We start from the raw sequence: 25619 nt of genomic DNA on the forward strand, positions 1-25619 counted from the left end.
TCCGGGGGGCTGAGGGGACGGGACCTGGGGGCTGAGGGGGCGGGACCCGGCGGTGCTGAGGGGACGGGATCCGGGGGGCTGAGGGGACGAGACCCGGGGGGCTGAGGGGACGGGATCCGGGGGCTGAGGGGACGGGACCTGGGGGCTGAGGGGGCGGGACCCGGCGGTGCTGAGGGGACGGAGCCCCGCCCACCCCGGGCCCAAGGGGACTGCAGACCCGCGCGCCGCCCGCCCCGCTGCCGGCTCCGCCCCGCGCCGCGGGAGGGGAGCGGCCGCCGGGCGGTACCGCCGCTGCCGCCCCGCCCCGTTTCCGGTGTCATGGCGGCCGGAGCGCGGCGGCGGCCGGCGCCGGGGTCGGTGCCGATCGCTCGGCGGCGGCGGGGCAGCGGGAGCGGCAGCGGCGGGGGGGAGATGTGAGGCGGGGACGGCGCCATGTCGGGGTGCGTGTGGGGCGCGGCGCCGCTGCTGGAGGCGCTGGGCCGGCTGTGGGAGGTGCAGGCGCCGCTGGGCAGCGGCTCCTCGGCCTCCGTCTACCGGGTGCGCTGCTGCGGGGACCCGCGGGCCCCCCCCGGCGCCGTCAAGGAGTTCGTGCCGCCCCCGCCGCGGCCTGGCCCCGCGCGCCGCCCCGGCGCCCGTCCGCCCGCCGCCGACTGCGCCGAGTACGGCTTCCGCAAGGAGCGCGCCGCGCTCGAGCAGCTCCGCGGGCACCGCAACATCGGTAACGGCACCCCGGCACCCCCCACCCCCCTCGTCCTCCAGCCTGGGCACCCCCGTGACCCCCCCCGGCTCCCCAACCCCCCCCTCCCCTTCTCGGGGGGCCCCCGCGGACACCCCCTATCCACGGAGGGCCCCCCCCCCCCCCCAAGACAGTCTCCCTCGGGGCAAACCGGTGTCTCCAGACCACTCCCCCTCCAAGCAGGGAGGGGAACCCCCAACCCCTTTGGGAATGTGGGTTCCCTCACCCCCAGACTGACCCCCGCAGGCAGGGCTAGGGACCCCCAGACCAATGTGCCCCTTGGATTGGCACCCCTGGGCGGGCAGGTTTGAGGGCCCCTAGCCTGGACACCCCAAAACAGCGTCTCTGCGGTGGGTGCTTCCTGGTACCCCCTTGGGGCAGGTTCCTGGGTACCCCACCCCTTCCCTGGGCTGGGGGCCTGCAGGTCGTCTCTCTCCTCCCCACCCAGGGTGGGCAGGAGCAGGCAGGAGGTGGGCATCGCCCTTTGGGTAGGCAGAGTAGGTCGCCGCAGGCAGGGTACCCCTAAGTCCTCTGATGGGCAGGGCTGCCCCAGCCGCCCCGGCAAAAGCCCCGCCGCCTATGGGGCAGCAGTGGGGCCGTGTCCGCCTGCCCGGCTCTGGCAGGAGCCCCTGGGCTGCCTGCGTGGGTGGGAATGAGCCTGGGAAGGGAGGAGGCCTGCAAATCAGAGGTGGCTGTTGGAAGCCCCCAGGTTCTCCCAACACTAATTTTTTTGTCTGTGTGAAGCACTTTTTAATGCTGTAATATGCCTCGACACACACAGGAAAAGATTGGCAGATGTCCCAAAAAGAGCAGTACTACCTCCATTTTACCCACTGGGACCTGCATATCCGTGTCCCAGAGATTCTCCTCCCGAGCAGGACTGCCCGGCCTAATCACTTTAGCAGAGCCTGGTGGGGTGTTGTGAGACCGGCCTGTCCTCCGAAGCCCGCAGGGGTGGTGTGGCTGGTTTTCCCTTGCTGCTTCCCTCTGAAGTCTGGTTCGCCCTCTCTCTGAACATCATGCTCTGTAAAATAGAGGAGCTGCCTCCTGCAGCTTTTGTGGTCTTCTGGGCAGTAGTGGAGAGCGGTGGAAGGTGGTGACCGTGTAATTGCTCGTTACCAATGCCTGTCAATGCGTCTCACCGTAGTGACGCTGTACGGCGTGTTCACCAACCACTACTCTGCGAATGGCCCGTCTCGCTGTCTGCTGCTGGAGCTGCTGGATATCAGCGTGTCCGAGCTGCTGCTGCACTCCAGCAACCAGGGCTGCTCCATGTGGATGATCCAGCATTGCGCCCGAGACGTTCTCGAAGCCCTGGCTTTCCTGCACCACAAAGGCTACGTGCACGCAGACCTCAAGCCGCGCAACATCCTGTGGAGTGCAGAGGAGGAGTGCTTTAAGCTCATTGACTTTGGACTTAGCTTCAAAGAGGGGAATCAGGTTTGGAATGTGCTGCTCTTGAAGCAGTTGGCTCTGTGTTGAGTTGTGTGGGTCTGTGACGCTTTTGGCTCATGCGTGTAGAAGTCGACGTGACCTGATCAGAGTAGTAGCTGAGCTGGTGCTGAGGGTTTCCTGGAAAAGGCTGAAATGTTGTCTGGCCCTAGAAACAGAAGCTCGTGTTCCTGTTCTCCTTGCACGTCTCTGGTTTCTGTTGATGTCTTAGCCTTTGTGCTACACATGACCACAAATTCCAAAGTTAATGATGCACTGAAAAAAGTGGTGTCTCGGCTTCCTGGGAAATTTGCTAGTTTTCATGTGGTCAGATGAGTGGGAGCACCCAGATCTGTAGAATTTCCTTTTATCATCCCTTATCGTATGTAGTAGTAATCCAGGCTTCACCATCAGCCTCCCCAGTCAGTCACATTATCTCTGGCAGTGTCCTTGTGCTTGTCTTTACTTTCATCCTATCTTCAGCACATTCCCTTCTTCAGGAAGTCCGGATGTTTTTTTTCCCATGTCGTTGTGTTGACAAAAGCCCATAGTCTGGCTGTGGGTAGGCAGTGTCCATTCTTTACTGACACGGACAGATATCTGCCTGTTCTGCTCTGCTTTTCCCATTTGCTGGGCTTTCACTCCCTCTTCATGCTGTCACTTTTTTGTTTTGGTGATACTGGATTTTGCAAGTTTGTCCTTGCCCTTTTTATTCTCTTCCATGGCCTCTGATGAAAGCAGAGCGCCTCAGGAGGTTCTGCGGTTTTGTTCCATAGAGCTTCCTTTTACCCCTCCCTCTCTCAGTAACTGCCTATGAGGGGTATCAGTAAAGCTTTTTCATCAAGCAGCCTCTTAGCAAATTTGCCTTTAATCACTGGGTGATGGGCAGTAAGTCTGGTAAATGAGGTGTGATTTTTCTGTGCAGACATTGTCCTGGCTTGTCCCTACTCCATGCACTCATTTATAGTTTTTAAATTCATAAACTTTTTTTACTGGTTTACCTGGTATTGACGGTACAGCCCACTGATCTGTGAATATCAGAGGATTGTGTGGGTGACCTGCCTCTGAATTCTTTGGTACAGGAGCTGTTTTTAATGTTTGTACTTCTTAACTCCTCCATGTTGTTCTTCAGTTCTCCCACGTTCTTGGCTGAACGCTGATTTATGCTGGTAATCTGTTGCTGTCTATCAGCAAAAAACATTCTCCTGGTGTCCTATGTCCAATACAGATTTATTTTTTTTTCTTCAGGTCAGTGTTTCGCTGCTTGCTCTGTGAGTTGTCTCGTAATAGTTGATCAGGTGTTTTATTTGCTTCTATGGTTCCTTCCAATCTTTGGGCTGAGTTTCTTTTGCCCATTCTCAGAAATATGCTGGCTATATGGGTGAACCTTCTGACCCTGCTTTGAATGTGCACCGGCTGTCAGCTTCCCCTCACCACCCCTGCCTTGGGCAGCAGCATATGTGCATGATTTCCTTATCTGAGTCAAGAGTACACTACTTTTATTTGTGACAACTCTGCCGAGCTTATCCTTGCATAACTTTCCCTCTGCTGTTACTGTTTAACAGAGAACGGCTGTACATAGAGCAAGGTCTCAGCGACTTACATCTCTCAAAATGCTTTAGATGGTAGGAGTGAAATTCCATCTTGCAATTTTTGCTGGTGGCATTGACCACAGTCTTTTCTTTATCTCTAGATGTTGTTTGGTGGGGCTGCTAAGCTTCTGCTTTTGCCATGCTAGAGGTTCTGCTCTTTGCTGATAGGAGGAGGAACGCTGATAAGCAATTTGTGTATCAATTTTTTTTTTAGTTCATAAAACGCTTTTGAGCTCTGTTGCCTGAAAATGTCTTTTGTGAACTTTATTTTCAATCAGGGAACCAGATAATTTTGGTTTGAAAATATTCCCCTGGTAAAAATTCACAGTCCTGTGCCTTATCCAGGAAGTAGGCTTGCATATTCTTCTGTCATTCCTTGAGTTGCATCAGTGTGTCTAAAACAAGCCCTCCCATGTCTTTGGACACTTACAAGACTTGGCTAGCCAAAGCCACAGCTGACTGATTGGGTATTGGCTGTGTGCGGGAGGCTGGACTAAAGACCTTCAGAGCAGCCCCTCCAGCCAGCACTTGTGTGATTCTATAATTTCCTGTTTTCTTTTAAGCAGGCAGTATGTGCGCATTTTATTTTACTCTGCCAGTCATGGCAGCTGGGCAGGTATTGATTGCTGCAGTGCTTCTGGCTGCAAAAGGGAGAAGGAAGAGGTGTGTGGGAAGTGCCTTTGATAATTCCCTTGTCTGAGCATTAGGTGCCTGCTTCGTTCTTTTGATGTTTTGTTCCAGAGGACATCACTAATGGCAGCTGTTACTGATCCTCAGTGTTCAGACTGGGCTGTTTGTGCTCTCATGCAGCTGATGTGGGAACATGTTGTGGGTGTTTGACCCTTATCCTGAAACTTATAGTGTCTTCTGCGCTTATGAGGGGTTAATGGGCCAGTCCACAGTGACATCCAGCCTCTTCCTCCCAGCAGTGCTGTCTTTCAGAGAGATCAGATGTTAGTGGGATGCCTGCTGTTTTGCTGGGAGATGTTTTCTCTTCCAGACAGTCTTGGTTTTTTCCTCATCAACACAGCAGTATAGCGAGTTGAACTGCCTGCCTAATGTGACTGGCTGTACAATGCTTTCTGTCAATTTAGCAATAGTATTTTGGTGACCCATTTTGAAGGGCCTCTGTGAACTGATTTAAGGGTAGAGTGGAGAACCTCAATCTGGAAAATTCACTTTTTGTGTATGTTTGATCTTCCGTAGGATGTGAAATATATTCAAACAGACGGGTATCGGGCTCCAGAGGCAGAACTGCAGAACTGCCTGGCGCAGGCAGGGCTCCAGAGTGAAACGGAGTGTACCTCTGCTGTGGATCTGTGGAGTCTGGGAATCGTTTTACTGGAAATGTTCTCAGGAATGAAACTGAAACATACAGTCCAATCTCAGGAATGGAAGGTGAGCAAGAGCTGCTGCGGGCATTTTTGCTTGCACCAAACGAGTCCTCCTGCTTCTTGTTTGTAACCTGGATTTGTGAGGTAGCATCCGGCAACTAGAGAGTGTTTCCAGGATGTTTCTCTAATCCTATTGCCTTGAGAATTAAGGTTCCAGAGCCTTACATACCCACCTGCCCTGTGGGACTGGCATATCTGAATGCTGCCTGTGTTCAGGTTACTGAAAGCTGAGGGTTCCAGGAGTCTGTGCTCGGAGCCTGTGTCTTGCCAAGATTTGAGAGTGAGTTGTGCTGGCTATAGTGTGGCACAGAAGGAAGAACGAAATGGATGGCTGATGGCTGCCAGCTAGTTCAGCAGCACGATGACAGAGGAATTATTTGCTGGGTTTAGTCTAATGTTAGCTCTAGTTTGGGGATATTCTTGTAAGTCTATGTGCTGAGAAAACAAGAGGCAGGCTCTGTGTTGTGAGCCTGGAGCCTCACTCTGTCCTCTGTTCTGTATGAAATAATTTTGTTTTGTGTTCCCCTTCCCGGTAAGAGTATCCTTTCAGCATCATAATGTCCACGGTAACGGCAAATTTGCCTGCATGTGGAAATTTCCACCTTTCACACAGGCAAATAAGAAAAACTTCATCTGATGTGGGCCTGCTGGTTTAACGTGTGAGGCTGGAGCATTGGGGATCTTTCACAAAATGCCACAGTACCAGAGCCCTCTGCATCTAGGCCAAGAAATGATGGGATATTGTAAGCTTTGTGCTGGTCTTTTTTTTTGCTTCCCTAACCATTGTTTCTTTTTCTTTCCAGACAAACAGTTCTGCCATCATTGATCGCATATTTGCCAGTGAAGGGGTGGTCAATTCAGCCATTCCAGCTTATCACCTCAGAGACCTTATCAAAAGGTATCTTATCGTATTTACTAACTGTGGCTTAAAGATGTGCTCTGTAAAGTCTCATGCCTTGTTCTTGGTAACTTACAGTTGACACCTAAGACTTTTTTTTACAGGTTGGTTGGTTTGTTTGTTTAAATCTCCCTGCCACTGTGCTGGTAACAAGTGCAAGCATTAGCAGAGATGCTTCAGCTCCTCTGATTTTGGCACAGTTTGGAGTAAGCACATAAAGAATATCAGTCATGATGTTCACCGTTTGCTGTTTCAGTGCTTTGCACTTCCTGCCAATGAGGTTATATTTGGGGAAAACTGGAGACTTTGCTGCTTTAGGGGAGTATTGTCAGAAACGAGGGAGGGGGGCAGACAGTGCTGCTTCTCCACTGCTGTCAAGATTCAAATGCACTTGCACAGCGCTCTACTGAGAGGTCTGCCGAGGGGAATTGTTTTTGCTGTCCTGTGATTCTGCGCTGAGGCTACAGAGTGAATGAGGACACAACTTGGCCACTGGTAAAGCTGAGTAGGGGATGTTCTCAGGCAAGCCCTGGGCTATTAGCTGCTTTGAATCCCATTTGTGGAAAGATGTGGGAGCTCCCTGGAGTGCCATCACTTTCGTGAGACTGCATGTGTGCCTGAGAGGTGGGCTGAATGGCCTGGGGAGGTGGAACTGGAAGGTGTTGCGTTCCTTGTGAACTTGTAAGTGAGCAACCTCTATCATTTGGTGCTGAGAGACATTGAGATGTCTGTACCAAGTACCCAAAATGCTTTTAGGGGATCCTTCTGGTGTGCTTCAGCTGTGAATTGGAAGATGTGCTTCTCACTCTTCTCTTTGTACCATAAGCACCCCAAAGATAGGGTATTCCTCTGTACTGGCTTCCAGCCTGAGTTGAATTTGTTCATGCAGAGTGTTACATGCAATAGCATAAGGTTGTCTTCTCTTCCAGCATGCTTCATTGTGACCAAGGAAAGCGAGCCTCTGCTGAGAAGGCTTTATGCAGCCCATTCTTCAGCATTCCCTTTGGTAAGCTGTGCGCATCAGCCCTGCTTGCGGCTTTCTCAGCATGTACTGGAAGCAGCACAGAGTGCAGCTAAATTGTGTTGTTTCTGGTTCTGGCGTTGTTGCTGCTCCTTTGCTCTTTGTGGTTCTTGCCAGCCTTCTGTGGTACCACGGCAGGCAGGTCGGAGCGATGCCTGTGCTCTCAGTGCTGGCCTGCCCCTCTAGCCTTGCGGGCTATTGCTTTTCCCTGGTTGGACTCCCATTAAATTCTGCCCAGATCAAACTGACCAAGAGTGTATTGGCAGCAGCATTCATCTGAGGGGACAGAAGTAACTGAGGTATTTACCCAATATTGTGACTGTTAAGGTGCTTTTGAAGAGTGCAGTGCTATTTATGGTGAGTGGATGGTTTTTCTTATGCCAAGTGTTTCCCAGTTCAGAAGCCAGGAATGTGAGTGACTAGGGCAGTGGCTGGTGGTAGCATCTGCTGCTGCCTCCTCTGCCCAGGTCGAATAGTCCCGGTGTGTGTTCTCATGGTGCGAGTCTATTTTTGCAGTGGCTGGCCTGCCTCTTCTGATGCCTGTGTGGTAGGTCAGGGACAGATGTTACTGTTGCTTTCATCTGGCACTTTCTCTTCAATTTAACAAAATGGTGGTGTTTCCCCAGACCCCGCCCCATGTGGGTTGCACGCTGTCAGCAAAGATGGGCTGAGACTGCCCTGTTTAGGCTGGTATCCCTCCCTGTTTTCTGTTCCAAAAGCAACACAGTAGCATTCTCCAGAGCCTGTCTGCTTTCAAGAACACCAGTGAAGAGCTCTGCATTCAGCTTTTCTGCAGCATAAATTAATGCTTCAGGCATCCAGCTTCTGGCTGGGCTAGCGTTTTCCCTTGAACCTTAGCCCTGCTTTTCTTAAGCTGCTTGGTGTACCTTGCAGTGAAGGTTGTTAAGTATTGCCTCTTGAGGTCACGTCAAGATACTGGCATTCCTGTGTATTAGGCAAAGGTAACAATCTCATTCCTGTTTTCAGATTGCTCTTGCATCTCAGAAACTGGGACTGTTGTAATCAAAGCCACCTTCCATAGCTGAACCTTGCAGCCAGTATTGCTTTAGAGCAGAGGGAGCAGTATATTGGCAGTACTTTTTGGTCTAGTTTTGAACACACGGGCCTCTAACTGTACCTAGGAAGGTGCTTCTGCGGTTAGTGCTACAAGTTTACATAACAGCTTCAATTTTTCTTAGTTCTCTTTGCTGGTTCTCTTCTTTGCCAAACTTGTACATACGCTTGTCTGCACAAAGAAGCATTTACTGTTGCTTTCCTAGGAAGTCAGAAAATGATCTGTCATTGCCTTTCACTTGGACACGGTTTTTCTGTTTAGAACAAAGACAGCTGAGAATGGCTTTCCTTGTCATTTACAGCCAAGTCTTGACTTTCCAGTTCATCAACTTCTTTCCTGAGCTGCTTGCAGGCTCTGTGTTGTCAGTGTGGTTGGTATCACCTGGCACTTTGAAGAGGAGTGGAGGGACTGGGCAGAATGTACCTCCTAGGGCAGAAGGGTATTGCAAGAAATGCATTTGTCAGTTGGTTACAGGAAGACCAGATGACTCTGAGTCTTAGGAATTGGTTTGTCTCCCTCTGAAAAAAGGCATGTGAAATGAAGGACAGACTGACTTGAATAAAAGGGGCAGCGTATAAGACCAAGGCAACACTTAAATGTTCTTTCAGTCCCCCGTTCATCTGATGTTGTCTCTTGGTTGCTAACAGTCCTGTGGAAGAATGATCCCAGAGGTTTGCTTGGAGCTGGAACATGCCTGATTATCTGAATGCAGCACCTTTCTTTGAAGGGCTGTCCCTGAGCACTGTCCGGGCATCATCTAGACTGATAAGGCCTTTCATACTCTAAGCTTTTCATAAGGACTCTTCCATGTCAGGCAGGAGGAGATTTATAGTGTGTGTGCTTGTCTATCATTTCCTCTTGCACTATGAAATCAAGACCTTCTGTCTGCACCTGGTAGAGATGTCAGCTCCCTCGTATGTGTTGCGTGCTTAGCTTGGAAAAGTAAGTATTTCCAAGGAAGTAATAGCCCGCTACCCTTGCAAACGTAGTGAGAAGGCTGAGACTGGAGAATTGGAGCCATTTCTTCCCTTTTCTCTCCCCTCTGTCACTGTCAAGCAGGAGAACTGTGAGGTACTGCTATTGTGTTTGGCTCCTGTAGCTACCAATACAAATAAAAACACTAACACTCTCCAAATACTGCAGGGTGGGCTCCCAGATCTTAAATTCATGACTGGCCTGCCAGCCCCTTTCACGAATGTGAAATCAAGCTTTTGTCCGTGGAGAAGTGACGCTCTCCCTGCTGCTTTGAGTTTCTAGGGGACTGGGTGTCCTCTCGGACGTGACTCTCAGTTTGGTGTTAGTCTGTCCACCTTGGCTGTTTCCTTCTTCCACAGTATCTATGGTACACTGTTCCAGGCCATCGTGGAGCTGCCTGTTTTCTAAAGCCAAGCGCCCCATGGCAGTGGGCTTTATTTCTGCTCCTGTAGAGTTGTTCACAGGATCGCTGCTCACCCACCTTTTGGCCACCTTCTTGTGGCCATGCCTTATTCTATAGCACTGCATTGTTCAAGTAACTAAATAGTTTTCCCCATTTCTGTTGCAAGATTGTATGACGGTCTTCAAAACAGTGCATTGCAGTTGGATTTTGAAGGGGGGAAGGTTTACATGGTGTTTAGGGAAGAACTGAAAGGTATCTTAGAGAGAGCTGAGGCTGGTACATTAGTATAGCTTAAGAATTGGAGTTACAGAAGCTGACTGGCTTGTTTTCAGCTTGTCTGGTGGCAGTAACAGGAGAGGCAGGTTGCAGGGTAGTTCTATCATCTTCTCACATCTCCATATATATGGGGCAGTTTGCTCAACTAGCATAGGTCTTGAGGTCACATCAGTTTCTGAATCTGAGCTAAGTAGACAATAATTCTAGTCTTAATTTCTGCTAGCTTTGTAATTTTAAAAGCAATTTCAGGTGCTGGCCTTAGTATAATTGCAGAGTGCACTGAACCCTTTGGAAGAGTGTCTCAGTGCATAGGTGAAGATAAGTTGGAAACAGGGAGAATACAGGCTGTAAATGCAGGTAATAGTGGAGAGAAGCAAAACCGTACTGCAAAGAGCAGTAAGTGCTTGTGTATGATAGTGCATGTTGAGTCAACTTCCTGTTTTCTTGCTCCTTTGGACTTTGATTTCTTTTCTTTTCTCTAATTCTGTGGGTGTCAAACAGCTCCCCATATCGAAGATTTGGTGATGCTCCCCACGCCTGTGCTGAGGCTGCTAAATGTTCTAAGTGATGCTTCTCTGCAGTGCGAAGAAGAATATGAAGGTTGGTGCAAGCCATGTGATTTCCATATAGGAATGTCATCTTACAGACTCTGTTTTGTTTGGCTTTGGGGATGCGAGAGCAAGCAGAAGAGCAGTTAACAGGTGCAAGAGCAGCAAACGAAGAGCTGCGCAGCTGAGATTTGGTACCAAGTGGGTCAACTGCACCAACAGATGATAGACTAAAAGATTGAGACAGAAAGCAGAGCTTGTAGTGAGTTCTTGAAGGATCCCAGATTTGAAAAAAAAGAAAAAGTTTATTTTTATTTTCTTCTTTGGTTAAATGCCCACAGACCTCATAGTGTGTTTGTGGCTCTGAGCTTCTGCTGGGTGTGTGCAGGACTCTTGAGCCCAGTAGGAGAGATCATTAAAAGTTTGCTAATGAACTTATCCAAGATCTCAGCAGAGAACTGAAATATTTCATTGGAGTTCTTAAACTGTAGCAAAAACTATATGTGGTAGGTGGCAAGGCATGCTGGTGGAATTTGCATTTCTGCTTGCTCTCAAATCCATGTGAGTGGCAAAAGTTAGAGAGCTCTAGGGATGAGAATTTAAAAAGCTGGCTTCTGCTCACACAAAGAAGGGTTTGTGGCAGCTACTTTAGTTCCCCTCCTCCAAGCGCCGTAACAAAAAAAAAAAAAAAAAAAAGGCACTCACAAATCCGAAATGTTTTAGCTGCTGGAAGGCCAGGCTTCGTGTGCAAGGAAAGGCACTGTCCATGTGCTCCAAAGCCTGCTGTTGGGGATTCACTGCCTGCAGGTCTGTGTTCCTGAGCCTCTGTTCAAACACTTTATCTTTTTATGTGGCCATTAAAGTGTCAGCTTCTGTCATGGCACCTCTCAATTGTTTATTTTAAATTGATAGGAAAAGGCTATATTTTGACTTAGTGTTCTTGATGTGTTCATCTGGCCTTCATTTGTTTCTTGGCTCATCCTAGTTTTCAGAGTGAAAGACAACCAGCTCTTTCCTTTCTCAGATATCCTGGAAGACATAAGGGAGGAGTGTCAGAAATACGGACCGGTGGTTTCCTTGCTTATTCCAAAGGAGAATCCTGGTAAAGGCCAAGTAAGTGAATGGAGGGAAGAGGCTGTGTATTCCCACATACGCTCCATGTGCTGCAGGACTGCTGCTCAGCTCCTGGCAATCTCCTGGCTGATGACAGTACTATAAATAGCTGGTTATCTTGAAGGACAGCACAGGTTCCCTCCTGGTTATGTAAGGTTGCCTAACCTGGGAGGTGCCCAAACAGCTTTAGCAGGGGAGCTGGGATACGGGAGGGAAGGGGAGAAGCCAATGGGAGAGGAAGCGTTGAGGATGTAGAGCATCATCATACTTTCTCCCACCTTACCAAACACTCTCCCCTTAGAAATGAGGAGCAAGAGTTGAAATTCCAGTTCAGAGATACAGCCCCTTCCTTTTTTTTAGCTCCACTGCTCTGAGCTCAACCAAGGATAGAGGGGAAAAATTCATTCAGGAACTGTTTCCCTGGTTGCAGGGGCGAGAGGGGGCAAGTGGCATGCTGCACTGGAAGTCCTATTTCTCCTCTGTCTCTTTCAGGTCTTTGTTGAATATGCAAATGCTGGTGATTCCAAAGCTGCCCAAAAAATGCTGACTGGAAAGATTTTTGATGGCAAGTTTGTTGTGGCTACGTTTTACCCACTGAGTGCCTATAAGAGAGGATATCTGTACCAAAACTTGCTGTAGGCAGTAGCAACAATCAGGAGAGTTGTCTTGTTCCTCTTCCTCACATGTTTTACAGTTGAATGTACAAAAGAGCTTCCTAGCCCTGCTTTTGAGTCATCTGTGAAGGAGAGATGCAAAGGACTTAACTGGGCTTTGAAACCTTTACTGCTGCTTTGTGATGTGCAGAGGAGGCCGGGATGGCTTTCAGCGTGTGCTTGTGTGTGTGTTGTGCTTGCTCGTTTACATTGGGTGTGTGGCTTTGCCCCGGCGGGCACTTGGGTGGCAGGAGTGATGACTGTGGGAGCCTGGGAGGCTGAGCAGATCTTGGCAAGTGTTTTTAAGTCATTTGAAGTGAGACCATTTAAAGTCTTGGCCTTAGCACTTGACTTTGCTCTAGGGAGAGGATTTCTTTGATGAGCTTTCCTATAACACATGTGCTCTTCTTCAGTGTGGGGGAGGATGAGGAAGGCTTGCCTGCTTTTTGTTGATACCTGTAACAAATAAAGAAGCAGAAGCACCATCCTCTCTAAACTGGACCAGGAGGAGTTTTGAGTCTTCATGTCATGTAGAGCAGAGGGAGGCAGTGAAATCAGATCTGCTGAGCCTAAGGCGTTACCCTGTCACCGCTTCGCGACCTGAGAAGAGCCGTCCGTCTGGCCTGGCACAGACGGCATGCTGGGCTTAGGCAGCGAGGTGTGGGTGATGCTGCCTGCGGTGAGCTGAACTTGCTTGTATACCTGGGGTGGGCAGGGACTGATGGTTGGTTACATGTTGTCAGAGCAGTACCAGCCTCAGTCCCGACACAACCTGTAAGCACTTTGTAGCCTGAGGTGATGTGAAAACCCTGTCGTGTGGAGTCATCTTTCTAGCATATACCCTGTGCTGGCACTGATGCTCCCTAGCTCTGATGCCAAATCATCTGTAATACGTAAGCGTCTTTAGGTGATATTTTTGGAAAGGAGTGCTCCAGCACGCTGTATTCTTTGTGTCTCAGCAGGACTCCTGCCCTGTGAGTCTTATAAGAAAGAACAAGTATTTGTCTGTTGTAGGTCCCACGCTTGGCTTTTCTGTGTTGTGCATTTTGGTTTTGCATTAACCCATTAGACTTGTAGATTAGAAGCACTGACACTTTTGGTCCTTCACAGGTTACACAAAGGGCCTGAGGCTATCTGAGATCCTGTATGGAAAGGGCTCAGTCAGTCATCAGACTTGACTGGCCAAGAGAAGGTCTTTTCCAGTGTCAGGGATAACAGCCACATGCTTTTGGGGGAAAAAAAATACCTGGGCGAGCAGCATCGCTGTTCCCCCCAGAGCATGCTCTCTGCTCACGTGGCTTCAGTGCACAGGCAGAAGCTTGCTCACGCAGCTACTGGCATGGGGTAGGCGGTGGCTGTTTCCCAGGGGTGTGCAAACCCATACAGCCAGCGGAGCCTCTCCCTGCAGGGGTGGGCACTTTGCTCCTGGTGAGCACAGCGTGAAACAGCCCTACTGAGAGGGGGACCAGCGTATTCTGGCTTGTGGCCCTGGTACCAGCTTTAGTGAGGAGGAGAACCCTCGTGAATTCTTTTTCCAGCTGAAATACTTGTGGGCAGCTGCCTGAACCATCCCTGAACCATCTCTGACCTTCCCTGGAATAATACCTGAATTACCTTGCAGTTTACTTTTTGCATCTTGCTGATGCTGGACTTCCTGGAATCCTGCACTCAAAAGTTCCTCTTGATTATCGCCCTGTGCGTGCATGTGCGGTGTGTCAGCAGATCAATGTCTGTAGCATTTCACGAGTCTGCGTTCCTCTCTGTGCTGGTGTAGAGTCCTGTCTACTGTGGCCCTTCCCAAACTCCCCCCGAAAGGACCAATCTCTTTGAATTTTTCTGTTGCCTTTGAGGTGGTAGGTTTTCCAGGAGGAAAAAAAAAAAAAAAAATCCCACAATGAGTTTTAAGGTATGATTTGCTGATCAGACTTTTTCTGGGAATGATGCTACTTTGGTGTACATAGCTGTAAAGCAGATTTGCGTAGATGGGGTGTGTGATTCATTGCTTTTAATTTAACTGTCTTGCAGTGAAGCACCTTTAGTGTCTGGGAGGAATTGGATGATTAACTGTGTGAGGGGTTTTCCTATGTGAAGACCAGTATTTAAAGTACTCTAAGTATTGGTAGGTACTGACTGACGTCCTCAGCTCCGAGTTGTTGTTGTCCCTGGTGGACTGAGCCAGGCGTGAGAGTACTTTGGCCCAGAAATTCACGTGTTGAATGCTGTCATGTCAGCAGCATTAAGCTGGCTCTGTGTGTGTGCTTGTCAGCTGGCACCCGAGAGCCCTTGCCCTGCTGAGTGCCAGCCTGTGTGGGGACCTAGGGAGCTCCCTGGGGTGTGGGGCGTGAGGTCTGTCACCTATAGCAGTATCGGGACAGGGAGATGCCAGGGTGCAGGTGCAGAACTTAAATGCATTTAAGTTCTCACATGCATTTGTCTAGGACTGTGAGCTGCTCTGTCATCTTTCAAGCATATCTCTATTTCAGTCAGAATTATGCTTTGGATTTGCAACTAAAGATAAAGAGTGGTGCCAGGATAAATCTTTAAAGAGGAGCTACAACCTGTTCCTGCAGCATAGTAGAGCTGTACCACCAGAGTTTGGCTGGGTTTTTTTTGTTCAGCTGCTTTAATAGGAGCTAAATAAATCTTCAGGATGCAAACTCCTGCTACCAGATTTTCTCTCCAGATGCTCATTGACCAGGCTTGAGCACTGAGCTGGGCAAAAATCCCAAAGCTGCTTTTTTTTATTTTCCTCCTGGCAAGAGTTGAAGATGCTGATCTCTGTCCTGTCACTGGATCTAGCCCCTTGCTTCCCTTTGCAGGCTGTGGGGTACAGGGAGGTTTAGAAGATCCTCTGAGCAGAAGTATTTTATCATTATCCCTCACCCTCTGCCTTCAAAGCCTTTTTCTGTCAAGCTAAGCTCACTCTGGTGTCTCAGTGATCTATTGGTGGCTTGGCATAAGTTTCAGACCTGCTAAAACCTGTGAATTTCTTAACTCTAGATTGTATCTGAAGTGTGCATGGTGATTGAATCCAAGGCATCTGTCCTGGTGTGTGCCTGGATGGGCCTGGCTTTCCTCATTTCCAAATTACTGCCTGCTTGAGTTACAGAAGTGTTGAGATTTCCCACTCGGATGCTCGCTGGGTTTCTTGGTCTGTGCTGCTGACACAGCTCCCTCCCGATAGCCTTCAGTGTAGCACCAGCCTACGTAGTCCTAGCTAGGTGACAGCTAGCTGTGAAAACCCACCGGCTGTCTTTGAGGGAGAGATCTGCTTTGGGGGGAAAGGGATGAAAGACGAAGCCTCTGGAGACAGCCAGGGAAGGCTGGCACTGCTCCAGCGGGGTGCCAGGGCAGGCACCTGTCCCTTCTGCCCAGGAGGAGGCTGTCCAAGGGGCTGCGTCCCCTTGGAGCGTGTGTGTGAACAGGAAAGACGCTGACACTCTGCCGTTCCTTGGTGGTGTTTGGGTTTTGTAGCTGATCTGACACACAATGTCACTGCCAATCGAAGAATAGCTGTCCTTCCTCTGCCACCGATGTCTGTGTGGGAGCAATGAGGGAGAGAGGAAGTTCTTTGCACTTCCACCTGTTTATTATATGCAAGGAGGGTAACTGGTTTTTAAATCACTGGCCGAAGCACAAGTCAGCTCCGATCTTAGATATATTCCTAATTTTATTCCCACTGGTCTCCAGCCTCCTAATAACATAGCCTGAGCACTGTGTTGCACCCGGGTTGTCTTTCCAGAGCGTTCCGTACGCTTCCTCCCGCCGCGCCGGATCCCGTAACCACGTGCCTCCTGTCGGGTTAGATGTCAAACGTTGTATCCCGTCACGCACCGTTGCTGAGCAGATGTGTGCTTGATACAGATGATTAATAAATGATGCTTCAAGTACGAAGCAGTTGTCCAGCGTGATTTTCTTGTGAGACCGCCGGTGAAATGCCACGTAGCTGAGCAACTTCTCTGTCACCCTGTGCCGGCGTGTCCGTCCGGGGGGGGACACAAGGCTGTGACCCAGCCATGGCGGCGCTGGCATCTTGTGCTTGGCACCCACAGCCGTGGGGGCTCGGTCGCCCCACACACCAGCGCGGCTGAAAATCCCGGTGGGAGCACTGGGATGACCTTCGCTCGGCCAGAGCCTGCCGTGTCCCCTCCTGCGGCAGCACCCCTTACTCATGCCACGCACGGGCGTTTTCCACGCTCCCTCTGATGTAACGGTTTCCGAAGTGACTTCATCCGGAGGGAAAATCTCCTCGGCTGACGCGGGCCGCTCCCCTGGGAGATGCTGCGAGTTGCACAACGTTCTGCAGGCGTTGGCGGTGTGCGGCTCCGGAGCCAGGAGGGGATGCGAGGGCTGAGGACCAGATTTTTGGCTGCAGCCCGTGCGGGTGTTACCACATGCTCCCCTAATGACCAGGCCTGGGCTTTCGGCAGCGGGCTCCCGGGGCACGGCCGGCTGAGGAGGCTGAGCTCTGGGGGGTCCTCCTCTGCAGGGAGCTCGCCTGCCCGTTTTGGGTGGGTTTGGTTTTTTATTTTTTTTTTTCCCTGCACGCCTCTCCCCTCTTGCTGCAGGGAGGGGGACCGCTGCCCCACGCCCCTGCCCGGGGGTTCCCCGGAGGGCCCACCCCTTCCCCTGCCCGGTTCACGAGTGGGCAGGAAGGGGTGAGGCTCTTACGGGAGAACCGGCTCTCCGCCCTGCCCGGAGGGGACCGGGACCGGGACCGGGAGCGGGGCGGAGGCCGCCCCACCGCCGCTGAGGGACGGGGACCGGTTCCCGCCTCTCCCGCTGACGGGGCCGCGCGCTGACGTGGCGGGCGTTGCCATGGCAGTCGCCGGCGCGCGCGCCCCTCCGCCGCCGCAGCGGCCGCTCCCATTGGCGGCGCCGCGGGTGGGGAGGGCGGGCTGCCACGCGCCCCTTCAGCGCCCATTGGGCGGGCGGCGGGCACCACGTGGCGCGGGGCGCAGCCGCCGCGATGACGCCGCGCCTCGCAGCCAGTGAGGGCGCGGGACGTGCCGCCGCCGCCTGCCATTGGCGGCCCCGCGGCGGCGGGGGGCTATAAAGGGGCTGGCGGGGGTAAGGGGGGGGGCGCGGTGGCGGGCGGGATGGAGGCGGCGGAGGGGGAGCCGGCGCCGGCGGCGCTGGGGCAGCGGCTGGCGGCGGGCGGGCAGGGCCACGTGCTGCGCTTCTGGCCTGAGCTGGGCGGCGCGGCCCGCCGGGCGCTGGCGGCGGAGCTGCGCGACATGGACGTGGCCGAGATCAACCGCTTCTTCCGCCGCGCCCGCGGGGACGGCGGCGGGGCGGCGGCGGGTCTGGACGCACGGATGGAGCCGGTGCCGCGGGACGTGCTGGGCAGCGCCTCCCGCGACCGCGGGCTGCTGCCGCGCTGGGAGAGCCGCGGTAGGTGCGGGGGGGGGGCGGCGGGGCCCGGTCCGGCCCGGCGCGGTGCGGTGCCGGGGCGGCGGGCCCGACGCCTGTGTGCTCTCCCCGGGCGCAGGGCTGGCGGAGATCGCGGGGAGCCGCGTGGCCGCGCTGCTGCTGGCCGGCGGGCAGGGCACCCGCCTCGGCGTCCCCTACCCCAAGGGCATGTGCGACGTGGGGCTGCCCTCCCGCAAGACCCTCTTCCACCTCCAGGCCGAGCGCCTGCGGCGGCTGCAGCAGCTGGCGGAGGAGCAGCACGGCACCCCCTGCCACATCCCCTGGTGAGCCTCGGTGGGTCAGCGTGTCCGTCCGTCCGTCCCCCGGGGGTAGCCTCGGCGGGACGAGGCTCGTGGGGTGCCGTCGGCGTCGCCCCAACTGCCGGCGGAGGGCCGAGGGCCCGTGGGTCGGCGGCGTTCCATCGGCCGGGTCAAAGCCCCGTTGCGCGGCCTTGGTGGGTCAAGGTCTGGCGGGTCGGCGCGGGCCCCGTTGGCATCAGCAGGCCGAGGAGCCGTGGGTTGGTGCGGACCCCCTTGGCAGCCCCAGGGCCCACGGTTTGGCGCAGACCCTCTTGACGCCAGCGCTATTGCTGTGGGCGTACGTAGCCTGTTGGAGTCAGCGGGTCGAGGCCCAGAGGGTGGCACTGGCAGGTCCCACGTTGTTGAGCTCAACCCCACGGCCCTTGGGAACGTGTGTCACGTCACCTGTGGCCAGCCTGCTGCGTGGGATGGCAGCCACGCAAGGCAGTGGTCTGGGAGGCGAGGGGCTGCGGTGAGCAGGAGGTTGGTGTCATGGTGGGAGCTGGCTGCTGCAGCTGGGTCTACCCCCCCTGCCGCACGGGGTGCAGTTGGGTTTTGGAGATGCGTGTCGCGAGGAGGGGTGAAGCTCTTCTTTGGCTTGCCGAAGAGATGGGACCGCAGAGGGTCAGATCCTTCCAAATGTTTGTGGGGCAGAAGAAGCCTGTCGTGGGTGTTACAGGCTGAAGCAGTTCCCCATGTTTGGGACGAGGGGTGTGAGACCCTGCCTCTCCTCCCTGCTCATCGGGTCTCTTCTGCGCTGCGACAGGTACATCATGACGAGTGGCCGGACTATGGAGTCCACCAAGGAGTTCTTCCTGAAGCATAACTATTTTGGTTTGAAGAAGGAAAATGTCATCTTCTTCCAGCAGGGCATGCTGCCCGCCCTGGGCTTTGATGGGAAAATCCTGCTGGAGGAGAAGGGCAAGATTGCTATGGCCCCAGGTTGGTGGCCAGGAGCTGGCAGGAGGGCTGCACGGGGGGCGAGACACGGTGCTGAGGACAAGCTTTTGGAGCTGGAGCCTGCGCAGGGCAGTCTCACAGCGTGACGTGGCCCACGGGTGATGCAGGCTGGGAGGTGTCTGTCTTGGCGGGGAGGACGAGGGTGGGGTATGGCCAGGCTGGCGACCCTCCACCCTTGCTCTGTGGGGAAGGAGGATGAGTGTGGGCGGCTGACAGGGCGGCCAAGTGTTGCTGCGGCCCCAATGGTTTGTTCCCTCTGCAGATGGCAACGGGGGCCTGTATCGGGCCCTGGGGGTGCACGGCATCGTGGACGACATGGAGCGGAGGGGCGTGCAGAGTGTCCACGTCTACTGCGTGGACAACATCCTGGTGAAGGTGGCTGACCCAAGGTTCATTGGCTTCTGCTTGGAGAAGGGAGCGGACTGCGGGGCCAAGGTATGGTTTCAGGGCCAGGCAGGCACTGCTTCCCTGCAGCAGGGTGGGGTCTGTCCTGCTCCTTGCCTGCTTCCCTGACTCCTCGCCCTTCCTTCGCCGACTTGCCGCAGCCAGGAGGGATAGCTAAGCACCGGGAACTTGCTGGTGGAGTCGCACGTGCTGCCAGAGTCCCACCTGTCCCTCGGGTCTGGCATCCCGGAGTGTGCGGGGTGTCACTGACCCCTGCCTGGTGCTGCTCTCTTCCTGCCTTGCATGGGGACATGGCACTGACAGCCCCAGGGCTCTCAGGTCCCCTAGTCCCTGGGGCCGAGAGCTGCCGGGGAGTCCTGTGGGGCTGCCCGGTCCCCACCCAGATGCTGGGCGGCTGTTATCCAGGCAGCTGCAGGGAGCACAGGCAGCCAGGATCCCTGCTGCAGGCTGCCAGCTGTCCCCAGCCGTGACATCCTGGGTACCAAACCAGGACATGGTGGGTGCAGCTGACTGCTGACGCTAAGCCCAGCCCCATGTCTCACGGGTAGGAAGTTGCACGCCAAAAGGTTTACTTAAAGGCTGGATTAACAGCCAAAGGGGCTGTGTGATTGTGTTTGCATTGGACTTGGCTCTGGCAAACAGGTGAGAGGGCTTGCTGGCCTTGAAGCTTTCAGAGAGTGAGCTGGGAAGGAGAAAGCAGTTCCTCCTTCTGGCTGGAGCAAGAGAAGGAGGAAGTAAACCCTAGCATGCAGAAGGGAGAAAGCCCTGTGTACGTGCACACTGCCCTGCGTATATGCACACTGCCCTGCTGTGGTGGCAGTGATGGGTGGGGATTTGCTGGGGGGTCCCATGCCCAGAGGGAGGTGTGTGGGGTGTGAGGAAGAGGAGGGAGGTCAGGTGTAGGGGGATGGCTCTGCTGAGCCAGCAGCCTCCTGCTTGTGTGTGGCAAGCTGGCTGTTCATGTGTGGGCTGGGTGCTAAAAATATTTGTGCCCTCTGCCAGCCACACACAGGATTGGTGCCAGATCCTGCCCTTGCCCAGGTGTGCCTGTCACCCAGCCCTGCCATCTTGCCCTTTTCCAGTCACCGTCACTAGAAGCTCCTGGCAGGGGAGGGCTCCAGCATCCCTGTCCCTGCACTATCCCTGCTGTCCTGCACAGGAAAATGCCTACATGAGGGCTGCTAGATACAAGGGAGTATATTTGAAGCGCAGAGCTTTGGGGGTCTTTCCCTGACAGTGCTTCCCTTGGGCAGGTGGTGGAGAAGACTAACCCCACGGAGCCGGTCGGCGTGGTGTGTCGAGTGGATGGTGTCTACCAGGTGGTAGAGTACAGTGAGATCTCCCTGGCCACTGCCCAGAAACGGGGCCCAGACGGCCGGCTGCTCTTCAATGCGGGCAACATCGCCAATCACTACTTCACCACCGCCTTTCTGAAAGATGTAGTCAAGTAAGGGCCTGCTGGGGTGCTGCCGGTGTGCTGGAGGAGGAGCGCCGGCACCGAGTGGAGCCGGCTGCCTGACCGCCTTTGCATTGCTTTCTGCTGGTTGAGCTCCAGCTGTTTGCAGGCGTGCTGGGATGAGGCCTGCGGGGTCTGGTCCCTGGCCCCTGCACGCGTGGCCTGACCCCTGCCTCTCTGCACGGTCCCTTTCTGGAGATAAGGTTTCCTCTGGCCATCGCTGGCTGCTGATGCCAGAGCGCGGATGTGCAGGGCCGTCCTCTCCTGGCTGTTGTGGGAATGAGCAGCCCGTGCCTCAGGGTGGCTGGGGGTCGGGGCTGGGCGGCCGTCCTGCCGCAGCAGTGTCTAAGCTGGGGGGCTGGAGACGTGCCTTGCTCAGGCAAGTGACAGCTCTTTCTTGGCCTGTTGCAGCACTTATGAACCACGGCTGCAGCACCACGTAGCTGAGAAGAAGATCCCACACGTGGACATTGCTACAGGGCAGCTGATCCAACCTGAGAAGCCTAACGGGATCAAGATGGAAAAGTTCGTCTTTGACATCTTCCAGTTTTCCAAGTATGCCTTTTTCTCTCTGTGGGGACTATGCTGCTGGCTCTCCCTCGGGTAGCTCTGAGAGCCTCTGGGGGGGTGCCGGGGCTGTGCCCACTGGTGATGCCCCAGGGTCAGGACAGGGTGCCAGCTCCTGCGCTGTTCAGCAGCAGTGGGCGGTTGTGCCCTGAGATGAGCAGGGATGCGAGCAGCAGGAGGGACAGACGTTGCGTGCCTCTTGCTTGGCTGAGCCCTGCTCCTGGGCCAGAGGAGCATCTGCTGACCCTACAGCCGAGGTCCTCCCCTCCCTCCTTTGTGGCTGTGAGTACAGCCCCTGGGTGCGGGCTGCGGGGGGGGGGCCGTGGCCCCAGCTCAGCCACCCTGGCAGGAGAGAAGCCAAAGCAACAGGGAGCAGCTACATTTCCCAAACCTGACCCTCCTGCACCCTGTTTGCCTCCAGGAAATTCGTGGTGTACGAGGTGCTGCGTGAGGATGAGTTTTCTCCCCTGAAGAATGCAGACAGCCAGAACGGCAAGGACAACCCCACCACAGCCCGACACGCCTTGATGTCCCTGCACCACTGCTGGGTTCTCAATGCAGGAGGGCACTTTGTGGATGAAAATGGCACACGCATCCCCGCCATCCCTCGGTGAGTTGCTGCTCCTGGCACTCCTGCGTCGTTTTTGGGCTGGGTATAAAGCACCGGGCAGTCCCCAGCCGTTCTCCATTTCAGCGCTCCTGAAAACAGTGTTGCTGGAGTGACCAGCCGTGGGTCCCTTCTCCCGGGTGGTCCGTAGGGCAGAGCTGGGTGCGGGCAGGGTATTGGCTGCAGGAGGGTCACTGGCTCGGTCAGCAGGAACTTTCCTTCTTGATTCAGCGCCTGTGAACCAAATCCTGCCGGTCTCCATTGGCACAGCCAAGGCTGCCCATGCAGGGAGGAGGTGGCTCTAAAGCCCAAGCACATCAGCACATCCGTGCAGCAGCCAGGCTGGGGTCGCGGCTTCCCTCGACCAAGAGACCTCCTGCCACCCATTTGGAGAACAGCAAACCCCAGACTTGTTCTGCTCTGTTTTTTCCCCACCCTTGCTAACCCTTGTTTATTCCCACGTAGTGTCACAAACGGAAGGTCAGATGCCACCCCAGCAGATGTCAATGACAAGTAACTATACCGTGCAGCGTGCATGGTGGCGGGGCTGTGCTTAGGTACTAACGGGCTGTAGGCAAAGCAGTGTGCTAAGCTGCGGTCGGTGCGATGGGTGCTTGCTGGTGAGCAGGCACCTGTAGAGACTAACGGGGGCCGAGGGGCTCGGGGCTGCATGCTGGGAGCGGGGCATGTCTCACTAGAGGACCCCACAGACGCTGCTTCTCAGGGTGGCGGGCCGTAGGCAGCGTCTGCTCCCTCCTGGGCTCCTTTCCGCAGAGGCAGGGATAACTGGAAGGGGCTTGTGCCATTGGTACGGGTGCAGGGCAGCAGGCAGCCCCCACAGGTCACCCCGCAGGCGGGATGCTGTTGGGAAACACACTGGTGTGTCCCTTCGATGACACTCCCCTCTTTGTCACGCCATGGCGTAGCACAGCTTGGACTGATCCCGGCTGGTCCTGTAGCTGGAGACGGCTGCTGTCTCCTAGTGTCTGCCAGGCGTCCAGGCAGATTGAAATGGGATTAAAAACATTAAGTAAACGTCAAGCAGACTTTGATGTAGCATGTGCAAATCTCAGCGTAGGCGGCCAGCTGTGCTTTGTGTGACTTCAGCTCTTGAGTTTTGAAGATGCAGACTGTGACACCAGGGAAAGCCACTGGCTCAGTGCTTAAAAGTTTACAGAAGTAGACAGGGAAGTTGACAGAAATGTTAAAGCAACTTCTGTAATAGCAGCGTGTTCTTCTGTAGGCACTGGGCACATCTGTAAGGCTGGGACTTAGAGCTGGTGTGTGTGAATGACTTGAAGACTAAGCAAGCTTGATACATTTCCTCCCTTTCAGGAGAAGTTATATCTTCTGGTACTTTCCGGCAGGATGCGCCTACGGTCTCTGTTTTTAATTCAAGACTCCAAGTGCTTTCAGGCTTATAACTAGGCCACCACAGTAGTTATAATGTAGGCTAAAGGATAAGGATGCACTTTATCCTACATGTATCCTTCATTGCCAGTTAATGGCGATTCTTCTCTTTTTTTTTTTTTTAAACTGTTATCTTGAAATAGTCTTTTAAAATATTATCTTGAAAAATTATCTTGAAATGAATCTGACTCTAAGGCAAACACAGGTGCAAGGGCTGGGTTAGAATGGGTAAGTTTTATTTGCTCACAGCTGGGACAGGAGGGGGCTGAGCGAGTGCATGGCAGCAGGGACAAGTTTCGACCTGAGCAAAGGGAACGTTGTCATGGATGACGTCCTGCCATGTCTGTCTGGCTGCGGCAGTGAGCGGGTGTAGAGGGGCACCCAGGGGTGCTGCTGCAGTTCCTCGTTGGCTCTGCACGGCTGCCCCCTCCCTGGCCAGGCTTACACGCCGGCTGGATCCAGGGAGGACCCGGGGGGTCCTACAAAGGCTGGTGGCAGCAGAAGCGGGGTCAGGGACCCCATGCGGACCCCTGCCCAGCAGTGCTGCTGCAGCTGTTCTCGGGGCCAGGCTGCGGCTGAGCTGGCCTCACCAGCTCAGGTGCGTGTCCAGAACAGAGAAGCTGAGGTAGTTTGATCTAAGAGGCAAAGGCAGGAGGAGCAGGCAGTGCTGCAGGGAGTATTTCTGAGCGAGCAGACAAGCTTACCCTGTGTCCTCCAGTTGCGCTTTAAACAAGGAACGTGTTTTAAAAAAAAAAAAAAAAAAAGACCTGTTGCGACCAGCCAAACAGAAAGGTGTTGTGAGCACATCTCTCATCACCCCAAGGATGCAGGAGGAGGAGGAGGAAGGAGTGACTAGTTTGCATGCAGCATCAAATATAGCGAGGCTGTGATCCAGGCCGGGGGCATAGGCACTGCTGTAGTTGCACATGTAGAAAGGCACGTAGATACTCGTTAAAGCTGCATCTGAAGCTCTCTTCCCTTTCAGTAGCTGCTGGTATCTAAACTTTAGCTCGCACCTCTGTGGAGAGCACGCAAGGCTTGACTAACCCAGGGCAGCTCTGCGGTGGCAGGGTCTGCGTCAGCCGGCAGCCACTGGTGCCCCGGACAGCCGCTGACCCCCCACGCTGGCATCTGCAAGATCTCTGGGTCCCATCTGCATCCCCTGGCAGGATGTAGCTAACCCTCCTGACTTTTTATTTTTTTCTACAGCTTGAAGGATGCAAACGACCTTCCAATCCAGTGTGAAATTTCTCCCCTCATCTCCTACGGAGGAGAAGTGAGTACTGGCTCTCCAGAGCTCGAGTGCCCTTGCAGATTAACTAGGTGGGCGGGGAGGCTGGCGGGGCATGTGTGTGATCCCTGGCTGGTGAGGGGGTAAGCCAGAAAAGTGTGACTTGAATTCACAGCAGAGCTTTTCGAGGCAGTGTCCCTCAAGCCGCTAGCACAGGAGGGGACCAGAGCCATCTGTGAGCAGCTCAGCAGGTCAACAGAGCAGATGACGTGTGGTGCGTTCCTAATGAGCTGCTTCGTCCTCCCTTAGGGTCTGGAAAAGTACGTGAAGGACCGAGAGTTTCACACACCTTTGATTATCGACGAGGATGGGATCCACGAGCTGGTGAAGAACGGGATGTAGCGGCGGCATGGTGCCCAAGCTGGGCTGCCTATCCCACCTGGCGGGCTGGGAATTCGGACACATGAAGGTTTATAGCTGTAACTGGTAGGGGCTGATCCTGCTCGCTCTGGCCCTGTGCAGAGGAGGATGTAACCCACTCAGTTCTTGGCATGTTGTATGCTTCTATTTATATTTTAATTTAAAAACCAAACACTTTATGGATTCCCCTGCCGTGAAGCACAGCTATGGCGCTGCTCTTTGCACTCCAGGCTGTGGGCATTTATTTTTAAACATGTATATAGTAATAGTCATTGTACATGCAGAGGATTTTTATGGTACGGGGCTGGGGTTAATCTTGAATTTTTATTTTTCTCAAATCTACATGACTATTTTTTTTAATAAGGTCCTTGTCATTGCCCATGTCCTCCCTTTTGGTCATCCTTTACGTTGCACAACTGGAAGCATCCGATTAAACTCTGCGTCCCTCCTGTCTGTCATCTGGTGGTGTTTTAGTGACGGTGGCTTTCCACAGATGCTCTGCTCATAGAGCAGAGGTCCAACTGCATCACACCAAGTGCCCTGCTCTGCCCAGTGCAGCAGGGGTTGCTCTTGGCCTGTGACGCTCATTTGGGGCGTTTCTGGAGGAAGCGGAGGGCTGCACTTTCCTCTTGAATTTCTGCAAACAGTGGCAAGCCTTGAGCAGGTAGGAACAGGCAGGTGTGCTGCACTGCTGGAGTGCTCAGGGTGAAACCAGCGCAGCACAGTGCCCTCCAGCA

The 25619-nt window shown here is 53.9% G+C and overlaps 2 protein-coding genes across 3 annotated transcripts; both read left to right on the plus strand.

Moving 5' to 3' along the window:
* Nucleotides 1-301: 301 nt before the first annotated feature.
* Nucleotides 302-16009, plus strand: UHMK1 (U2AF homology motif kinase 1). Its single transcript, XM_069789924.1, has 8 exons — nt 302-718; nt 1884-2176; nt 4966-5157; nt 5957-6051; nt 6981-7057; nt 10303-10401; nt 11374-11462; nt 11955-16009. The coding sequence occupies exons 1-8, from the start codon at nt 433-435 to the stop codon at nt 12099-12101; spliced, it is 1278 nt and encodes a 425-aa protein (XP_069646025.1). The 5' UTR covers nt 302-432; the 3' UTR covers nt 12102-16009.
* A 1190-nt stretch (nt 16010-17199) lies between these two features.
* UAP1 (UDP-N-acetylglucosamine pyrophosphorylase 1) lies at nt 17200-25340 on the plus strand. 2 transcript variants are annotated; one of them, XM_069789925.1, is made up of 10 exons: nt 17200-17509; nt 17607-17811; nt 18593-18768; nt 19049-19221; nt 20445-20638; nt 21059-21202; nt 21636-21824; nt 22287-22334; nt 24441-24507; nt 24772-25340. In XM_069789925.1, exons 1-10 carry the CDS (start codon nt 17215-17217, stop codon nt 24862-24864), a joined length of 1584 nt encoding a protein of 527 aa, XP_069646026.1. In that variant the 5' UTR covers nt 17200-17214; the 3' UTR covers nt 24865-25340. The 2 variants fall into 2 exon arrangements, with proteins under 2 accessions (XP_069646026.1, XP_069646027.1); XM_069789926.1 differs by lacking the exon at nt 22287-22334.
* The last annotated feature ends 279 nt before the right edge of the window (nt 25341-25619 follow it).

This window comes from Haliaeetus albicilla, chromosome 8 (genome assembly GCF_947461875.1).
Source record: "Haliaeetus albicilla chromosome 8, bHalAlb1.1, whole genome shotgun sequence".
Taxonomy (NCBI): domain Eukaryota; kingdom Metazoa; phylum Chordata; class Aves; order Accipitriformes; family Accipitridae; genus Haliaeetus; species Haliaeetus albicilla.